The sequence below is a fragment of the Rhinolophus hipposideros genome (assembly GCF_964194185.1).
Source record: "Rhinolophus hipposideros genome assembly, chromosome: 15".
In the NCBI taxonomy this organism is placed as follows: domain Eukaryota; kingdom Metazoa; phylum Chordata; class Mammalia; order Chiroptera; family Rhinolophidae; genus Rhinolophus; species Rhinolophus hipposideros.
This window is the reverse complement of record NC_138061.1, coordinates 20,344,426-20,366,355: the sequence shown is the minus strand read 5'-3', so window position 1 is coordinate 20,366,355 and position 21,930 is coordinate 20,344,426. Positions and strand designations below refer to the sequence as shown.

Genomic DNA, 21,930 nt, shown 5'->3' with positions numbered 1-21,930 from the left:
TGTAAGTCAAAATGGTCAAATATTGTTAGTTTCTTTGAGCTCAACCTAACATAAAGTAAAATGATTACACCAACCACTAACTGTATCCTCTTAGAGATTATAAAAATAAATTTTAAAAAGATGCACGAAGCTGTTTGTAGGAAAAGTACTCTACCAACTCAAGAATGAGCCTGTAAAAGTTCCCAATGCAATTGTTTATCATCCTTTTACTACCAATTACATACTTTGTTGGGTAGTAATCAGAGGTGTGGAATTACTTGATATTAATGATAACATTTACAGAAGGATTATTACATTCCTGACACTGTTATAAATTCTTTACATGAATTACCTAAGTTAATTCTTGAAACAACCCTGTGTATGTTGGTATTCTTTTCATCACGTATTTATAATGATATTGAAATGCAGACATATTAAATACCTTTCTCAAGGCTAACTCAGTACGTGGCAGCACCCAGTTGAGCATCTGTCATAGATGCTCTTCTATTTTAACTACCAATTTTCAGACACTTTAATGAGTACACAGAAGATTATCACATGGTCCAGGCCTTCTGGGAGATCATAGTCAAGATAAGAACTTAGTTCACATATCACCAGAAATGAAAGCAATACCTGCTAAAGGATATTGGGTATACGTATTGCTGGAATCCCGAAGGAGGATGGAGTAGGAGTCATGGGGGCTGATCCTTGAAGAAAGTATGCCAGGAGTAGGAGGGATGATGGGAGGCAAGCCAAGGGAAGAGAAAACTCTGACCAAAGACAGGAATTCAGGTAATATAGGGAGGGTTCAGAAGATTACATTTGGTTGGAATCAAGAATGTAAGTCAGGGTGGATAGGACTCAGAAGAACTTAAATGCCAGTTTAAGGGGTTCAGATTGAGCCTGTAGGTAATTCCTTCCACTATAAAGACCTCTCTCTCTCTCTATGGAGGGAAGAACTCCCTCTGTTGAGGGCTGAGGAAGACTTGCACTCTCAGAGAAGACAGCTTGACTCTTAAAACGAGTTTGTTTTTGTTTGTTTGTTTGTTTTTTAACTAATGAAGGCAACCTTTGTTAACCCCTATCATGATATTTTAAGAGCCTCCATCTAAGTCTCAGTGAGACAATTGATAAATGCTCTGCAGGCAGATATAGCTGGCAGATTTCTTCCATTTACATCCTAGCAGAAGAGGTGACAACCTCATTTTACCTCCTGCTCTTTCTCCTTCATTATGATAGGAAGCTAGTATTTACTTAACGGTTGACCTTTAAGGCTTTTCGGACAAAATTTTCCTAGTTTTAAGAAATAAGTAAATTGCTTTTGTTGTTATTTCCTTTTGGTGATAGAAGGGGAGAGTATATTTGGCATGGAAGGAGTGTATGGAGCCGAGGGACTAGAGAGGGTTTTGGCTTTGGTACATCTTCTCATCCTTACATCTGACCGTTCAGTCTGTTCTGTGATAGTTTCTCTTCAGAGACCTGATCAGTTGCAAAAGGAGCACTTGTGTGGGATATTCTGGAGGGAAACCATCAAACTTGGGAAAATAATTTCAGATTCACTCAGGATCAAATCATGCGTTTCAAAGTAATCAATACAAAGTTTGAGTTTTCCTTTGTTCTATTACATATCTCTTTTTTATTGGCAAAAAAAATATTTATAGAACTCAGACAAAAATAAGCTGCATTCCCATTGAATTTCCTCTGATAATAATGATAATCCTACCCTGCATTCGTTGGCCTATTCCAACTTATACAATATTAAAAATGATTTTTCAGACTGAGCTTTTAAGATAGCATTTTCTCCATATAAAGGATGTTGACACTGTCATTTGTCATAAATGCGACAGATGTCTCCCTGAACTTGAGCACCACCCACAATTTCTGCTTACTTGCTTATCTATGAATGGCTTTCTGAAATAATGGCTGCAATGGTTAAATGCCAGCTATTGAGTGTGTTAAAAAGCCAACAAGCACAAATAACTCATTCAGGAATTCTCCTTTGCACTTCTGTTTCAAAGGCTAAGTGAGTGTTTTGTAAGGGCTTGCCCATACCATTATCATCAGTGTTTCTTTAAAACATTCTTAACTGATTTTGTCTCCTGCTTCTGCATTGCAAGCTTGTGAGACTCAAACAGTTTCTTCATTACCAGTAGCTTCTAATTAAGCCACAACCTTCGAGATAAACACATAGCTCATTTTAAGTAGAAGAAAGGTTAAGTAATCAGTTCATTTTTATTTCCTATTGTTATGTCTCAAGATGTGTATGTGTATATATACACACATACATACATATGTGTGTGTGTATGAACAGGACACCAGCCTAGCCACTCTTATACAAGGGTATATGGCTCTCAAATTTAAATAATAGCTACATTGCCTTTCAGAGAAAATAGGAGTCATGGTTGAAAAGCTGGGGAAACTTTAGCTAGGTTAACAAGGCATACTATTTCCTATAACCTGGAATGATAGGGAGCTAGATATGCATGAAGGCAAACAGCATACAAATGAGCCCATCTATTTGTGACCTTGTACATTGGGATGCATAGGGATTAGAACCAAAGTGCCATTTCAGGTGAGTCTTCCATCCAGTATTACCTTTGTGCCTTAGAAGCATTAGAGTGAAATGAACAATGGAGCCCCATGGAATGCAGGACACTGACACCTCATAATAGACAGAGCTACTAATCGGCAGGTAGATGGGGTCCTACTGTTTGCTTAGTATCTCCTTTCAATGGGATGCTCTTGGAAGCGGAACGTGAAACATTACCTGGCCCTGTTTGTTTCTTTGCTCTTCTCTAGATGGTAGTGAGCATTAGTATTTTGTTCTAATACTAATTCACATGAGAAACATTCACATGAAAACGATAGTTCTAATCCGGGCCTCTGCGAAGGGAAAGCACATGTGCTATTCTGAAGAACTTCCCGGTGGCTAAATTGCCACCACCTCATACACTGCAATAAAATAAAACGGAGCAACGCATCTCACCAAAGGGAGGAATGTTGATTCTCAATGACCATTACAGCTCTATTTCTATGCTAGAGACTTCCAGGGAGGGTACTGGTAGCTCTTCGAAGATTCTGTTCCTTTCAGTAGGTCTCATCTCAGGATCATAAAGTCATAGACCCATGGAGCAAGGAAGGGTTTTAGAGAACATGTGCTTTACTTTCACAACTAGTAGAGCAGATACCTCTGTGACACCTAAGACGATCACTCTACTTCACCAGAATACCACGATGCTGACCAGCTTGCAAATACCCAAGACAGAGAGTTCCCATCTTGTATAATGGTTTCAGTTTTTTAGAAAGATGGTTTTTGTGCTGAGCAATAATGAACCTACTTGTAATTTCTATCCAACAGTCCCTGTTTTGCTGGCCACATCTATGCAGAATGTCTGCTCCAGAATTGCATGTGATTTTTAGAGCTATGGAAAGAAACACAACTGGAAAGGACCTCATAAGATTTCTTCACCTAGCCTTTGTAGGTTCTGGAAAATGATCAGACATGCAACTCACGACAAATTCTATGCATTTGTTCATTGATTCCTCACATATTCATTGAGCATATACTATTTATCCAGTATTAATAAGGGGTTGGTATATACTGATGAACAAGGCAAAATACTTTGGCGCTTACATTCTTGTACACAAATATTTGACTATGATCTTTAGAAGAATTATGAGAATGGAAATCTTCTCCTTTATTCTATCTGTACTTTTTAATTGATGTTTTCATGTATCTAACTATATTCTCTCAGATTTCCTTCACAGACATTACCCCTTTTCAGTATTAATTAACTAGGGTTGTTTTTGTTTGTTTATTGGTTTAACTATTTAGAAGCTTTCTTACTAGAATAAAAAAGCAATGGTAATGAATTCAGTTCTATGCTTCTTTTCCCTATGCTATCTTCAATGCATAGAACCTATTTCTACAACAACCTACTTTTTTTTTTTTAACCTTTAATCATATTGATTGTCAGTTCTCTCCAATGACTGAAACTGAATATAGTATTTAGGACGTGGTAGAAGGATAATTTCTTTTATTGTATATGCTATCTGTGAGCACACACTAGACCCAGTGGCTTGATTACCTCTCACAATAATGCTATTGCTGGGAAATACTTTGTGATTGACAGTGATCCCAGTTTGTTATTTTAGCTTATTAGTTATTATTTTCCTTTCTCCTCTTTCTCCCGCTGTGGAGTTTTTTTGTTTTATTTTGTTTGCTTGCTTGTTTTTAAATTAAGCATCATTCTTTCATTTGGTCCCACCTTATAAGTGACTTCTAAATCTACATTCCCAGCTTTGCTCATTCCCAAGAAATTCAGATCCAATTTATCCAAAGGTTTCCTTGACAGTGTCAAAGGCTGGAAGTCCCAAAAGCTTCTAATCTTTGATGTGGACCAAACAGAAACAAACAAATAGAAGGCTTTGCTTCTCCCATTCTTTCTATTTTCCTACCTCATTTGGTTAAACCCCAAATCCACATTGTTTGTGATTCTTTTACTCAAGCGATCTATACATTCCATCACCAAAATCTATTGACTTCACCTCTAAAAGTATCCTAAATCTTCCCACCTCTTTCCATCTCCACTATTATAACCTTTATCCAAGTCCCTTCTCTTACTCGGTCACTTATAATCACTACTCCTCCCTCCAGTTTGTCTTCTTGTAGCTACTTTGATTCCTAACAATCCGTTCACCACCAAGAAATAAAAGTTATATTTTAAAGTTTAAATCAAATTTTATCTTTCTCATTTCAACCAGAAAAAGGTCTTTTTTGGTCTGGCCCAGCCCTACTTTCTTGACACGATTTCCTTCTCTTAATTTCCTTTCCCACTAATCTACAACCACTGATCATCTTTCTGTTCTTCCCATACAGCAACTTAATTTCACATTAAATCTGCCCTCTGGTATTGCTCTCTCCTTGATGTTAGCACATCCAGTTCCTTTGTATCATTCGGATCTCAGTTTAAATGTCACCTAATACAAAGTAGCTATGTAGTCACTTATCACAGCACTCCATTTTAAATTGTCTTGATGACACTTATTTCTTACTCCTATTTTTGAATCCGTTTATCTGCATGCTGTTTGTCTCCTCAGACTGGAATGTAAGTTCTCTTGAAGCTTGGGCCTTCCTTTTCTTGTTTACTATTATATCCCTGGAACAGAGGCCACTGCCAGACCAGGTACATAGTAGGCATCAATAACTATTGGATACATGAATCTTATTTCAGTTTGACTTTGTAGTCCTATCTTGCCACCACCTTTAGGTACTGCATAAATACAAAAAAAAAAAATGTTGTTTGAGAGACTAGTTATTCTAGCTGGGTAAAGATATGGACCGCCTAATTTTAAAAATCAATATATTGGGGGAGAGAGGATAAGACAACGAGAAAGAGAGACAGAGAATCTGAGAGAGACAAAAATATAAATAAGTATGGAATGGACTGAGTAGGTTGTCTGGTACTGGAAAAAGAGACTCCCACATCCAGTTCATGCATGCCAGTGTAAATGATGCTTGAAAAAAAAAAAAAAAGATTGGTGGATTAGAAGAGTGTCCTTAATCATTCCTTATTTTTTTCATTAATTTGTTCATTTAACATGTATATAGTGCCACGTGCCAACTTTTCTGCTAAGTACTAGCAATGCAAAAATGAATGGTATCGTCTTTGACCTCAAAAAGCTCACAGTTCAGGGGAAAGACAGACATATTTTTTGATAATATATATATATGTGATATCAGGAAAGAAGCACTGTGAGAAAGATATGTAGGTGGTGTTAAGGGGTCATTCAATGAACATGACACACGTAACCCCCCGCCCCTGAACTCCCAAAATTATAATGTTGAATTGAGAGATTCAGGATAAGTTAAGACACCATCACTCGGCACTAGGATAGGAGAAGGCCTGGGTGTTATAAGGAAATAGAGTTTTTATAGTTGGACTCAGATAATCCTGTGTTGTGAAGTCAGAGAAGAATTAAGAATTAACCTGACCGAGAAAGACCCACAGAATGGAGCAAATAAAGCTGCCTTGTGGAAGGGGTGTCAGGAAAAGCTTTACATGGAGATGGTGTTTTGGCTCTGTCCTCTGCTTAAATCAACGGCAGACAGGAACTTGATAATACCGAGAAAAGGAAGGAAGCCAGCACTCAGGATCACTCAAGTCTCCTCCATTTAGTAGCATCCCCGAAAGAGTTTCCGATGCTGTATCCACAAAGGGCCAGCCCTTCCTCTTACTGTTGGACGAAAGATGGCACAGTGCTGCCTAGAACACCTCAGACACTCAGTACTCTTCCCTGAAAGCCCCTTAAAGTGCCATCAGGGAGGGAAAATGATCCTAACATCCATTCTGAACAAATAGGAAATTGCTTTTTTTTTAAGGTTTGATCTGAAAGACACACACCTCCCCTCCCATGGGGCACACCCCACACTATTCAATTTATCTGTGTCAAAAACTCCAAGGGCGGAACTGATTGTACTGTAAATGGAACCTCAGGTTTCACTCGGAGGACTTGAAACGTGACATTCCATTCACGAAGCCCTCCTTCTTGGGTTGGTGTTTTTTTTTTTTTTCTCGATTCTAATATGTTGAAATATTTCTGCAGCTCTGTTGCTGTCTCTCTTCCCGGGCCAGGAAATGCAGTTTTGATCAAATCCCATAATAATATGGGGAGATGTTGGCGATTAATGCCTATTGATAATCCAAACTGCCAGAGAGTGAGATACAGAGGAGAATTTAATAACCTGAGAAGATGGTTGCCGAAGAGTGTGGTTTTGTTTTCAGTTGTCTCTTTCATGTATTTGTTTCCAACCCAGGGTGAGTTTTGACGAGGGCCACTCCTGGGACAAGTACGGTTTCACTTCAGTTCCTCTTTTTGTCGACGGTGCTCTGGTGGAGGCAGGAATGGAGACCCAAATCATGACGTAAGTACTTCTTCTGCTATGGTCAAAAGGAGCCCAGTGACCTGGGTTCTACTTCGAAAGAGGTCAGGGATTTTCCCAGGGAGACCGAAACGAAAGCATTTCACCATCTGGGACAATGTTTCCTCATCTGTAAAATGGAAATATGTCGCTTGCACCACCAATGGAACAGTCTACTAATAGGATTGGAGAAGCTAGGCTTCTGATTGAAATGTTAAGATTTGTAACAGAACTTAAACTAGTATTGTAATAATCAATAGTCAAGCCCAAGCAAATAGAAAGCTCATGTCTTTAGATGTGTTTCTCTGTTTCCAAACACAGTCCAGTAAGGGATAGGGATAGAGGGGAAAAAGTAGCCAACATATTGAAAACAGGCTATTCAAAGGGCAACTCGTAGAGTCTGTAACACGCACATTCAGGTGCCTGCACGTGCACGTGTGCACACATGCACACTCACAGTTGTACTTGTTCTACTTTAATTTGCTGTGAAAATTTTACTATACTCCTTTGCAATGCTAATCGATGGTCAGGATATAGATCTTAAAGCTGTAAAAAGCCCCGAAGTACCTTCTGAATATTAAAGATAATAATTTGGTACTGTTTTCTAAAAATATATCAAATTTTAATTCTTAAAAAGTTGATCACCTCTCTGTGTTTGTGTTCCTATGTGTATGTAGGGAGATATGGAGAATAGTTATGATAACCCTCCACCATCCAATACCAACCCCACGTCCCTACTCCTATCATAAGCAGACTCTATCGTTAATCAGCCACATGAGTTTATTAAGAGTTAACAATATTGCATATAAGTTTAGCTGTGCAAGCATTAAACAGCACTTAAGATATAGTACATTATTAATGCCTAGAGTCTAAGCTTCATCCTTTGGTGGATACATAGTAACAATATGTTGCATAAGTACAGTGTTCAAAGGCAGTGTCATACAGGTAGAATAATATATTTTTCTAAAATAGAAGTCAGTTGGTAAATATATACATATATATGTGCAGTGACGGTATATGTAGTTGTATGTGTATATAGACATGTACACACATGTACGTATATCTAGAGAGATATAACAGAGATATAGTCAGAAAGAAATCTCAAGGATCGAGGGTCCTGGCAAGACCTTCATAAAGTTACACTGTAAAAAGAAAACAAAATGGTGCTACTTATGTGCCAGATACTGTTCTAGATGAAAAACTCAGAGAGAAACTCCTGTTCTCATGAAGTTTGCATGTTTGCCCATTAAATAAATGTGATGTAAAAATGGCACCTTACTCAGAATACTCTGTCAAGAGATTAAAATTTGTTCTTGTGAATTCCAGGAAGGAAATGGAATACTAGAAATATCTCTATCTTTTTTTTTTTTTCATGAGGATTTCTGACCATGAACTGATTTTTTTTTTCAAATTATTTCCCATCCTTCACTTAATCACCAGATATAAAAAGAAAACCTTCCTCTTTTCTAGGACTTTCTCTGATGTGGACATCAAAGAGTTTAAGTAATGAGTTGGAAATTCTGTAAGGCAAAGTAGACACATTCAAGGAGGTTATGCAATCTGCTTGAATTTATCAAGCCAGATGTGGCAGCTCATCACATTCAAATCTGACATGGTCCTCTCATCGGCAGCGTAGCTATACATGGTCCTAAAGTCAGGCATTCCCTGTTTTTGTACCAGAGAGACATATTGGTCCTCCTTTTATTTTGCTTTCTCCTCATCTCATAATGTGATTTATCCTGCATTCTCTTGGATGAGACCTGTTTCAGCTCAACACATGCTTCTCTTGGGCATCACATGTACATGTGTACAATATCGCATGTACACTAATCTCTGCATGACCTGGCATTCCTTGGCAAGTTTAAGGCCACAGTTTAAATTCTATGTTCATCTTATCTTAAATGTTCACTTTTTTTTTTTTTCTTTCTTTTTTTCCCCTTAGCTTTAGATAGAGTTTAGCTGGTCACATGGAAATGAGGGAGATTGACCTCAGGGTCAAACCATTTACTGAAAAGACTAGATACCACTCCTATTTCCCCTTCTTCCCCACCAAGCTCCTCAAGAGCACAGCAGAGATTCTGCCCCCACTTCTACCTTGCTTATCGAGATGCTTTAAATACTAATAAGTAGAAAATGAACTAGAATAGTGCATGATTTTCTTATATGAGATTTGGGACAGAGAGGTATTTGTCTTTTCACAAAATTAAGATAAGTTTGGAAGCAGTCGTCCACTGAAGTATAAACAATTCAGGATACATGTTTTTTAACTTTTTATTAAATTTGGAATTTCTGTAGTACGCAAATGATACAAGTTTTGCCAGGGTTCATCAGACAGCCAAAGGGGTGAGCTATGGAAGGATTGCCAAGAGTCAGTTTCTGTTTCTGTCCAAGATTTGAAAACGACGTTAAAGCTAAGTGGCTCACTAGGGCTGACCAGTGCTTTTCCCTCATGGAATGGCAATCACAACGATTGAAGCAGGAGTTCAAAAAAATGTATCAATTCCTTAGGAACTGCCAGGACATGGAGTCCATTTTGGAGACAAAATGCTTAACCTCGCAATTTAACTAAAAACTTATTAATGATGTAGGCTATTTGAATTCTGTATCTTTTCCCTCACTGCTAACCCTGACTGTAGATGAGCTGTGGTCCAGGAAAAAGAAGGCCTGGCCCACTCACATTAAGATTTTACTATCTCATCTTGTGACCTTCGTTTGGAAGATTTAACTATTTGTCCTTGTTAATTTTTTTTAAATTTATTGGGGTGACAATTGTTAATGAAATTACATAGATTTCAGGTGTACAATTCTGTATTGCATCTTTTATAAACCACATTGTATGTTCACCACCCAGAGTCAGTTCTCCTTCCATCACCATATATTTGATCCCCTTTACCCTCATCTCCCTCCCCACATCCACCTTACCCTCTGGTAACCTCTAAACTATTGTCTGTGTCTATGAGTTTTTGTTTCTCATTTGTTTGTCTTGTTCTTTTGTTGTTTTTGGTTTATATACCACATATCAGTGAAATCATATGGTTCTCTGCTTTTTCTATCTGACTTGTTTCGCTTAGAATTATACTCTCAATATCCATCCATGTTGTCACAAATGTTCCTATATCATCTTTACTTACTGCCGAATAGTATTCCATTGTGTATATATACCACCACTTCTTTATCCATTCATCTATCGAAGGACATTTTGGTTGTTTCCCTGTCTTGGCCAGTGTAAACAAAGCTTCAATGAACATTGAAGCACACGTGTCTTTATGTATCAATGTTTTCAGATTTTTTTGGTAGATACCCAGGAAAGGTATTGCTGGGTCATATGGTAATTCTATTCGTAATTTTTTTGAGGAACCTCCACACTGCCTTCCCTAGCGGCTGCACCAGTCTGCGTTCCCACCAACAGTGTATGAGGGTTCCTTTTTATCCACAGCCTTTCCAACACTTGTTACTATTTGTCTTGTTGATGACAGCCATTCTGACTGGGGTGAGGCGATAGCTCATTGTGGTTTTTATTTGCATTTCTCTGATGATTAGTGATGTTGAGCATTTTTTCATATGTCTATTTGCCATTTGTATGTCCTCTTTGGAGAAATGTCTCTTGAGGTCCTCTGCTCATTTTTCAATTGGGTTGTTTGTTTTTTTGTTGTTGAGTTTCATGACTTCCTTGTATATTTTGGATATTAGCCCCTTATCAGAGGCACTGTTTGCAAAAATCTTCTCCCATTCAGTTGGTTGCCTCTTTATTTTGTCGATGGTTTCTTTTGCTGTGCAGAAGCTTTTAAGTTTCATATAGTCCCATTTGTTTATTTTAGCTATTACTTCCATTGCCTTTGGAGTCAAATTTGTAAAATGCTCTTTGAACCCAAGGTCCATAAGTTTAGTACCTATGTTTTCTTCTATGTAGTTTATAGACCTGTGTCAGGTCTTATGCTTAAGTCTTTGATCCATTTTGAATTAAGTTTGGTACATGTTGACAGATAGCAGTCCAGTTTCATTCTTTTGCACGTGGCTAACCAATGCTTCCAGCAGCATTTATTGAAGAGGCTGTCTTTCCTCCATTGTATGTTTTAGCTTCTTTGTCAAAAATTTTCTGTCCATATTTATGTGGTTTTATTTCTAGGTTCTCAATTCTATTCCATTGGTGTATGTGTCTGTTTTTCTGCCAATACCATGATGTTTTGATTATTGTAGCCCTGTAGTACAAGCTAAAGTCAGGGAGTGTGATACCTCCAGTATTGTTCTATTTTCTTAAGGTTGCTTTGGCTATTCGGGGTCTTTTGTGATTCCAAACAAATTTGATGATTTTTTGTTCTATTTCTTTAAAAAACGCCATTGGGATTTTGATAGGGATTGCATTAAATCTGTATATTGCTTTGGGTAATATGGCCATTTTAACTATGTTGATTCTTCCAATCCATGAGCGCAGAATGTCTTTCCATTTCTTTGTGTCTTCTTCAATTTCTTTCAAAAATGTCTTACAGTTTTCAGCATATAGGTCGTTCACATCCTTGGTTAAGTTTATTCCTAGGTATTTTATTCTTTTTGCTGCAATTGCAAAAGGAATTGTTTTTTGTATTTCTTTTTCTGAGATTTCATTGTTAGTATATAGGAATGCAATGGACTTTTGTACGTTGATTTTGTAGCTAGCAACTTTACTGTATTCGTTGATTGTTTCTAACAGCTTTTTTTGTGGAGTCTTTAGGGTTTTCTATATATAGCATCATGTCATCGGCAAAGAGTGATAATTTAACTTCTTCATTCCCAATTTGGATGCCTTTTATTTCTTTCCCTTGCCTGATTGCTCTGGCAAGGTCTTCCAACACTATGTTGAAAAGCAGAGGTGATAGGGGACAGCCCTGTCGTGTTCCTGAACATAGAGCAAAGGGTTTCAGGTTTTCACCATTAATAATGAGATTAGCTGGGGGCTTGTCATAGATGGCCTTTATTATGTTAAGGTATTTTCCTTCTATGCCTATTTTATTAAGTGTTTTAATCATAAATGGATGTCGTATCTTGTCAAATGCTTTTTCTGCATCAATTGATATAATCATACGACTTTTGTCCTTTATTTTGTTTATGTGATGTATCTCATTGATGGATTTACGGGTGTTGACCTATCCTTGTGCCCCGGGGATGAATCCCACTTGGTCGTGATGAATAATCTTTTTAATGCATTATTGCATTCAATTTGCTAGAATTTTGTTCAGGATTTTTGTGTCTGTATTCATCAGAGATATTGGTCTGTAGTTTTCTTTTTTTGTGTTGTCCTCACCAGGTTTTGGTATCACGTTAATGTTGGCCTCATAAAATGAGTTAGGGAGTACTGTCTCTTCTTCAATTTTTTGGAAGAGTTTGAGCAGGATTGGTATTAGATCCTCTTTGAAAGTTTGGTAGAATTCACTAGTGAAGCCATCTGGTCCAGGACTTTTGCTTTTGGGAAGGTTTTGGATGACTGATTCAATTTCGTTACTGGTGATCCGTCTGTTTAGATTTTCCAGTTCTTCATGGTTCAGCCTTGGAAAGCTGTATGTTTCTAAGAACTTGTCCATTTCTTCTAGGTTATTGAATTTTGTGGCATATAGTCCTTCATAGTATTCTTGGATGATCCTTTGTATTTCTGTGGTGTCCGTGATAACTTCCCCTTTTTCATTTCTGATTTTGTTAATTAGTGTCTTCTATCTTTTTATCTTAGTGAGTCTAGCCAGGGGTTTGTCAATTTTGTTAATCTTTTCAAAGAACCAGCTCTTTGTCACATTAATTTTTTCTATTGTCTTTTTGTTCTCTATTTCATTTAGTTCTGCTCTGATTTTTGTTATTTCCTTTCTTCTGCTGACCTTGGGTTTCACTTGTTCTTCTTTTTTCTAGTTTTTTTAAGGTGTATCATGAGGTTATTTATTTGGGATATTTCTTGTTTCTTGAGATAGGCCTGTAATGATATAAATTTCCCTCTTAAAACTGCTTTTGCGGCATCCCAAAAATTTTGGTGGGATGTATTTTCCTTGTCATTTGTTTCTATGTATCTTTTGAGCTCTCCTCTAATTTCTTCTTTGACCCAGTCATTCTTTAAAAGTATGTTGTTTAATCTCCATGTATTTGTGTTTTTTCCTGCTTTCTTTTTGCAGTTGATATCCAATTTCAAAGCCTTGTGATCAGAGAATATGCTTGGTATGATTTTAATCTTTTTAAATTTGCTGAGGCTGATTTTGTGTCCCAATATATGGTCTATCCTTGAGAATGTTCCATGTACACTAGAAAAGAATGTACAGTCTGATGTTTTAGGATGAAATTCTCTATATATGTCAATTATGTCCATTTCATCTAATGTGTCATTTAGGGCTGCTATTTCATTATTTATGTTCTGTTTGGATGATCTAGCCATAGCTGTCAAAGATGTATTTAGGTCCCCTAGTATAATTGTGTTTTGGTCAATTTCTCCCTTTAGTTCTGTTAGTAGTTGCTTAGTATATTTCAGTGCTCCCTGATTGGGGGCATAAATATTGATGACTGTTATGTCTTATTGTTGTATAGTCCCCTTTACCATTATGAAATGTCCATCTTTGTCTCTTGTTATCGTTTTCTTCTTGAAGTCTGTTTCATCTGGTACATTATGGCTACACCTGATTTTCTCTGGGTACCATTTGCTTGGAGTGTCAATTTCCACCCTTTCACTTTGAGTCTATGCTTGTCCTTGTAGCTGAGATGTGTGTCTTGGAGACAGCATATGGTTGGGTTTAGTTTTTTCATCCAATCTGTTACTCTGTGCCTTTTTATTGGTGAGTTCAGTCCATTTACATTTAGGGTGATTATTGATATGTGAGGATTTTCTGTAATTCTATCTTTAGTTTTCTAGTAAGGCTGTGTCTCCATTGTTTCTTTGCCTTTTTGTTGTTGTCTATTATTTCTGTGTGGTGGTATTCTATGATGTTTCCCTCTGTTTCTTCTTTTATTACAGTATATATTTCAGTTTTGGATTTTTTGAGTGGTTACTCTTAAGTTTATGTAAAAGAAAGTTTGATATTTAGAGTATTCCATTTTCTTCAGCACGCTTACTTTCTCCATTCCCATATTCCGGTTCAGGCCTTTACTCTCCCCCTTTTTATGTTTCCACAAATTGTCCCTGTTGATGGTGGTTGAATAGCATCCTTTAGTATTTCTTGTAGTGCAGGTCGTGTATTAGAAAATTCCCTCAGCTTCTGTATGTCTGGAAAGGTCTTTATTCCTCTTTTATATCTAAAGGATATCTTACTGGATATATTATTCTTGGCTCATAATTTCTCTCTTTCAATAGTTTGAATATTTGTTTCCATTCCCTCCAGGCTTGTAGAGTTTGTGCTGAAAAATCTGATGATAATCTAATGGGCTTTCCTTTGTAGGTTACCGTCTTCTTTTCCCTGGCTGCCTTGAGGATTCTTTCTTTGTCGTTGATTTTAGACAGCTTCAATACAATGTGCCTTGGAGTAGGCCTGTTGGGATTGAGGTAATTAGGTGTTCTATTTGCTTCTTGGATTCGAGGATCCAGTTCTGTCCACAAGTTTGGGAAGTTCTCATCAACAATTTGTTTGAATATATTCTCCGTTCCCTTCTCTCTTCCTTCTTCTTCTGGTATGCCCATTATTCTTATATTGCTCTTTCTGATAGAGTCAGAAAGTTCTTGTAGAGTGCTTTCATTTCTTTTAAGTCTCAAGTCTCTTTCTTCTTCCATCTGTGTAATTTCCAGGTTTCTATCTTTGATGTCACTGATTTTTTCCTCCATCTGGTCAACTTTACTACCTAAGCTGGTTATTTCATTCGTGATTTCTTTTATTGGGTTCTTAATCTCCAGAAATTCTATTTGGTTCTTTTTTAAAATTTCAATCTCTTTTGTAAAATGCTCATGCTGTTCTTTGATTGTGTTTCTGAGTTCATTAAACTGCCTTTCTGCGTTTTCTTGCATCTCATTCAGTTTTTTCAAAACTGCAGTCTTGAATTCTCTGTCATTTAAGTCACATATTTCCATATCTTCTGGAGACTTTTCACTTTCTTCCTGAGCTGTCTTGTTGCCTTGGTTATTCATGGCAATTATTGATTTATTATATCTCTTCCTAGACATCTACAGGAGTGGCTCCTGAAACAGGTTGATAGGAAAAGGTCTTTCTTTTGTTTTCCAGTACTTGTTGGTAGAATGTTATATTTTCTCTCCGACTGCAGCCTTTTTTTTTTTTTTTGTCTCTCACAGGGTAGTGCTATGTTTTCTCTGCACTCTTCCAGCTTCTCACACAATGGGGGGGGTTCCCTGGGAGACGGGCTTCTCCTCTGTTAACAGTTCACCGGGGTCACAGGCGCAGTGTCCGTGTGGGTATGCGGAGAGGTTTTGAAGTTCCAAAGCTCTTTCTGTACCAGATTCAGAGCCCGTATGTTTCAGCAGTTCATTTTACTCCTGCAGGGATCCGCCCAGATAGGTGGGGCCAGGGGCGGGGTGAGTTGTGAGAGGTGGCCCAGAGCAATGGCAGTGACCACCACCACAGCCGGTCCTCCTTCCACAGCTCCCTCCCTTTTGCCAGAACTAGGTGGGCTGCGAATCTGTGTCTGCGGTCCACAGTTCTCAGAACAGCAAATATTCTGTTCTTTTGGTCTGACACTGCTTCTGTTCCACTTCTAGCACCAGGCAGGTGGGGGCGGGGCGAGCTCTGGGAGGGTCGGGAGGGGGCGGCTAGTCTCAGTGCCTAAGGCTTCCGTTCTCTGCTCGGCAGTGAGGGCTCAAACCACCGATCTCAGCCCTCTTCCTTCAGTCTTTGCTCCGAGGTCTCTGCCGTGAGCGTTGGGTTCAGCCGTGTTATATGCTGCCCCCTCAGTCCTGTGGGCCGTAAGCACAGCCCTAGCAGTCCGAGTCCTTCCCTCTCCCACAGCTGCGGTAGTTCCGGGATGCAGCGGGCTCCGAGCACTGAGCTAGGGCTGTGTCCTGTGCCCACACGGCTCCGTATCTGTACTTCTTCCTTCCCTGCTTCCCTGTTCGCACGATTCTCCCACCTTTAGGTGAATTCAGTAGTGGGCCTCTTCGTCTTGCCTGTCTGCTGTGCAGGGAGTCCTTTGTGGAGTTATTGTTGTCCGATTAGTTGTAAATTACAGGGGAGATTTACAGAGGCTCACCTCACGCCGCCATTTTGATGACGTCTCCCCCTTGTCTTTGTTAATTTTATGTGTCCTTGACTAGGCCACCACAAGGTGCCTAGATATTTGTTTCAACATTATTCTGGGTGTTTTTGTGAGGCCATTTTGGATAAGATCAACATTTAAATCAGTAGGCTGAGTAAAGCAGATTGCCATCCCTAATGTGGGTAGGATTTGTGCATTCAGTTGAAGCCCTGACTAGAACAAAAAGGCTGACCCTTCCTTGAGCAAAAGAGACTTCCTTGTTCCTGGTCGGGTTTAAACTGGAACATGGCTTTTTCTTGCCTTTGAACTCCAGCTGAAATATTCTCTCTTCCTGGGTCCAAAGCCTGCTAACCTGGAGAGTGGAACTACACCACTTACTCTCCTGGGTGTCCAGGTTGCCTACTCACCCTAGATTAGGCAGTGTGTGTGTGTGTGTGTGTGTGTGTGTGTGTGTGTGTGTGTGGTGTGTGTCCTATTTATTCTGTTTCTCTGGAGAGCCTTAATACATAGTTTATTCATTTAAAAACATTTTAAAAGCCTCTAATACATTTCAGGCCCTCTTGAGGGGTAATAAAGAGGTAAATAAAATTCTACCTTTACAGCATTCTGAGGCCACTGTATCTGGGGGAGTAGGGATATTCCAATCATCAAGGAACCCTAGTTATATAACCAGGATATGAGTAGAGGTAAATGAAGACTTTACACATACAAGAGGTCATCAGTGAGTTGGTTTGAAAGTTTCAATTGTAGTTCACTAGTGGAAAACTGACTGATAGGTGATAGAATGTAAGCTTGAAGAAAGCACATATGTTTAATAGTTTTGTTGAGTACTGGTGTCTCAGTGCCTAACTGAGGGTTTGTCACATAGTAGGATGTCAGTAATTATGTTTTGAAAGAATCAATTACTTCAAGGCAAAGGACAGAATCCAAAGGAAAGTACCATGAAAAAGCATGACTGGTTGTTAAGTGGTTGAGGCTGTGAAGGGTCTTAGGTTATACTTAAGAATTTGACATGTATCCAGACTGATGTTGAAATTGAAACTATGGTAACACCACTCCTCATCTAGAAACCCATGGAGGTCTTACCGTTGCCTTTAGGATAAAGTCCACACTCATTGGATGGCCTCTAAATATCTACACTGACCAGATGTCTGGGACCCCATTTCTGGGCTCCATGCTCTGACCACCCCTTTCTCATCCATTAGTGCCATCCTGCCCCAAGGTCTCTATCTGTATATCTGTCTGCAGTGTGCTTGCCCTTCCCACATGAACAACCAAACTTGTAAGTATCTTTTAGGTCTCAGCTTCAGTATAACTTACTATCACTTCTTGTAGCACCCCTTCCTTTAGCCCATCAGGTGAGGTTGGGTCCTTGTGTTATATGCTGTTCATGACACTTTAGGCAATAAATATTAGTGAAAATATGGTCTTGTCTGTTTAGTAGCTTCACCCTCCACCTTCATCCACCCTTAAGATAGATAGACACACCTGTGTATGCATTGGCACACACATGCATATGACTGTAAGTTCCCATCGGGAAGGATCTTTGTTTATCTTGTTCTTTGAGTGCCATGTTTCTCAGTTTTGGGCTAGCCGTGAGGATTCAATAATATATATGTATTGAATGAATGAATGAAAGTGAATGAATTAACCAGTGAACCACATGGTCCTTAGTAATCTTACCAGTGTTGTGATTGTAGATATTTCTCTAGCTCATGGCTCTAGCATTTTAGGAAGTTGATTATAGATCCCTAGACATGCTGAAGTACTATGATCAGAATCCAGTAGTTGGAACTTACGGGGTAGGAATCAGAGTAGTCTGTGTTTGTGCACAGAAGTGTGTAGAGGGAGGCTGAAAAAGCGGGGGGTGGAATGGCAGATGGGCACAAGAAGATATCTAGAGAATGAAGTCCCTCCTGGGAATGATTTCTGAGTTCCTCCACCTTCCACAAGAATCTGTCTGGCTTCTACTTCTCAGGAGGGTGGAAAGCAAGAGTTCAGGAATCGGAAATCTGTAACACTATAACTCTGCAGGGGAATTGGTGTGGGAGAAACAGTCCTCAGCTTGCAGGCATCTGGTTTGCTGACTTTTATTGCTCCTTTTTCTGCTGTCTTTTCAAATGTTATTATTTCAACATCTCCCCGGTGAACTTGACAGGAACCATCGAGTCTAGCCTAATTCACAGAGAAATGTGACCGTTCTTATTACTTAAGGCATAGGACAGGACTGGATGATTGACAAGCCGGAGGGCCTGTTGCCATCTCAGGCCGTGTCTTTCCAGCTGATGAGATGCCTGTGGTAGTTAGAGCAGCTGGGCTGCTTTAGTCCACTATTTCTTGACAGGTTTGCCCCCAGATTAGCACTTTTAGGAAAGCTTTGTTTTGCTTGGATCAGATGTAGAATCAGATGGCTAAAAACAGTTTTCCCAAAACCTCAAAGCTGCATTTGGAATTCATTCTTGATATGAAATGTTTCAATCTACTGGCTGTGATTTAGCTGATCTTTTACAAAGGCCAGTGAGAATGTAACAGCCTCCCAGAATACATACATACATACATACATACATACATACATACATACATACATACATATCAAAAAAGGAAGAGGCACAGTTTTCCTGGAAGAAAGCAGACACTTCTTACCAGGAGTGAACAGAAGCCAACTTATGTCTGTTCCACATCTTTCTGTCATGCATCTTGCTGATCACTTTCTCTAACTTGATTTCATTGAAATGTCCCACCAACCCGGCCAGGGAGATCAGATTATCATCGGGCTTATGAGGACTCTGAGGCTCAGAGAAGTTAAGGGCTCAGCTCACACGTTCTAGTTCTGAAAGAGGCAAAATGAAAGCAAGGAATATGAATTTCAAACTCCAGGATCGGAGCTGGTACTTGAGGAAAGGTACTAGAATTCTCCAAGGTTTGCTCAATAAAAGACCAAGGTTCGTGGGAAGAGTGGCAGGTCATTGGTTATCCACCAAGTATCGATGAGTATTTACATTGCTGCCAGGCACCACCACGTCAGTCACGGCAAACCCATTCAGACCGATGTTTGAAAAGATATGACAAACATGTGAAAGAAGACAATTAAATGGTGTGGTCTGGGACAAATTATAGTTGTCGTTTGGTAGCAAAGAAGTGATCGAAGCTAGAGTAGTTATGCGTGGCTAGACAGAGAGGAAGGAGAGGGGGGTATTCCAGGTGGGGGAGCCATGCGAGCCAAGATGGAACAGCAGGAACAGGCCTGGCCTGTGGAGGGGAGAGTGAGAGATGGGAAAGGATAGAGGTGCTTTCAGTAAATTGTGTAGGGCCAATTGCCTTGCTGACTCACTGTATAAATCCAGTTCTAACTGGAAAATACCAGCAAAACTAATAGCCAAAGTGAAGGACGAGAGAGAACATTTTTGCCTAGGAAATTATGCAAACCCCAAAGCGTAGAGGTTTAAAAACAAAATAAAAACAAAGACCTACTTTCCACTGAAGAAACTGTGACCACATGCTCAGCAGAAAACGTGCTCTGAAATACAGCCTTAGCACAACGCAGAGCCCCAGCCCTGAGCTCAAATGCATTGTTTAGCCTCCGGTAACTGCATCCAATAAAGTCGTTGGAAATGAACCAGCACTGCTTCCATTGATCTGTTTTTCAATTCTCTGTTGTTTGCTGGAAGAGCTTGACTTGACTGCCTAAAGTAAGTCATTCGGGTAATTGGCAAATCCAGGGGAACTCCGAAGTCATCGCGTCTCAGGCTGGCTGCCGGATTCACATCCTTCAGTTTGTCATCAGACTTGCCATCAACTCAGAGGCCCATTCTCATTTGTGCCAAGGAACACACAAGCAGAATGTATGCCTGCATAGGGACTTTTGGATGATACTGGGATGTACTGGAGACTAGCAGTAACCTGGTGAAAAAAAGAAAGGCTTCTTTGACCGATGAATTCCTATGTGGGATGGACAGCTTACAGAATGGGTTTTGGAGGTTGATGTTCCAGGGACAGCGCTCAGGTTGCCACTTACCAAGCATGTGACCTTAGATACTTTACTTATCCGCCCTCTGCACTCAGGTTTCCTCACGTGGGTGTGAGAGTTAAGTGAAATAACCTCCATCAACGGACATTAGAACTGTTTGTAGTCTCCTAACGATCAAGAAATGGGCCACTTGCAGGGAAGAACCATGGCCAACTAGAGCAGTGGTCAGCAAGTTTTTCTGTAAAGATTTTAGACTTTGCCTGCCACGTGGTCTTTGTTGCAGCTGCTTGGCTCTCCCCATCTAATGTGAAAGAAGCCATAGGCAATATGTAATGATTGGACATCCACTTTACTTATGGACACTGAACTTTGGAATTCATACAATTGTCACATATCATAAAGTACTGGTTTTCATTCTCCCTACCCCCCCCCCCGGCAAACTATTTAAAATGTAAAAACTAGTGTTAGCTTTTAGGCCATCCAGAACAGGTAGTGGCCAGAGTTGTCCCACAGGCAGTCATTGGCAAGAGAGACAGTATTGAACAAGAGAGAGTACACATGGAGCTTCATCCATTGTAGATATGTTACAGAGATCATTGGAGTTTTTGACTCAGTTTCTACAAACTTCCCCTCCCCGTAAACTACTTCTCTAGGTGCACCCACTTATGAAGTATCGAAAAGACAAAATCATTTGAAATGGCTTAAAAATCTCCTCATTTCTGATCCAGATCACATAGACTAGTTTTAACCTCTTTCACGAAGCCCTCCACGATTTGCCCAGCTCAACCTCATTTCTTTTCAATGAATTCCTATCTTAAGCTTGAGGCTTTGGCTCACAGGTGTATTTCATTTGGTTTACACTTTTTTTTTTTTTTGAAATGGAGCCAAAATTTGCAAAGTCAGGAACATCTGGCAGCATTGAGCCCAAATGCAACATAGTTCAACAGTTTGCAATAGCTACTACATGACAGCTGCCCACTTCTGACTAGATATGCTATTTCTTTCCCCCTCTCTCACCCGAGGAACACGCATCTGCTCCCATTGCTTCAGCTTACTCATTATTTGTTTAAGTTGCCCTAGTGGCTCCTGTAAGATTCTGAGTGTTTGATTCCCAATGTAACTTTCACAATTTCATACTTGTATTTTTTATAGTTATGTTTGAAAAATTTAAAAACTCAGTTAAGAACAGAGAATAATGTCACAAGCACCTGTGTACTAACTACTTGGAATTAATAAATATTAACACGTTATCACTTTGGCTCCAGACTTTAAAAATAAATGTGCAAGTCATTTCACATAGAGCTGGTCTTCTCAGTACTGCCCATTTCCAGACTCCTTTTCCTGTTCCCGATGCAGTTCAGTGGGTGCCATGTTTTTGATATATATTCTTCTAGCACATGAGGTTATGCGGTTAGCACATATGAAGGTCAGACAGTTAAGTTCAGGAACTTTCCACCATGCGCGTACACAGTGGAAAATTCACGAACTTAATTGTCTGATCTCGTATTTATTCATAGAGCTATAGGTGGTATTGCATTAAGTGTTTGAAAAATATTTAATGTACCTAAATGCTCTCATTCTCCTATATGTGTCTGTCACTCAATCTTGGGGTATATCCATCTGGTCCAGAAACTTTTAATACTGCATGACATTCTGTAATGATATGAATATACACAATTTTATTTCTTCTACCAATGGACATGTAGGTTGTTTCTGGTTTTGCATTATTACAAACAGTACTGTCCTCTCTTTGTATATGTCTCCAAGTACATACATAGAAGTTCTCTGAGCTACATACCTACAAGTGGACTTGCTGAGTCACAATGAATTGTCATCGTGACCTTTATTTTGCACTGTTTCCTAATTGTTTTATGTATTGGTTGTGGTTGCAGTTAAAGTGTAAGGTCTTTTTTAGTCTGTAAAA

General features: G+C 39.2%; 1 protein-coding gene across 2 annotated transcripts in view; it reads left to right on the top strand.

Annotated features, from left to right (window-relative positions):
• The window catches only part of SORCS3 (sortilin related VPS10 domain containing receptor 3), a 541,876-nt gene that overhangs the window by 460,761 nt on the left and 59,185 nt on the right, over positions 1–21,930 (top strand). For both annotated transcript variants that reach the window (XM_081075409.1, XM_081075410.1), the window contains one exon: positions 6,797–6,904. In XM_081075409.1, coding sequence (XP_080931535.1) covers positions 6,797–6,904 — 108 coding nt within the window. The remainder of the gene's footprint in view (positions 1–6,796; positions 6,905–21,930) is intronic.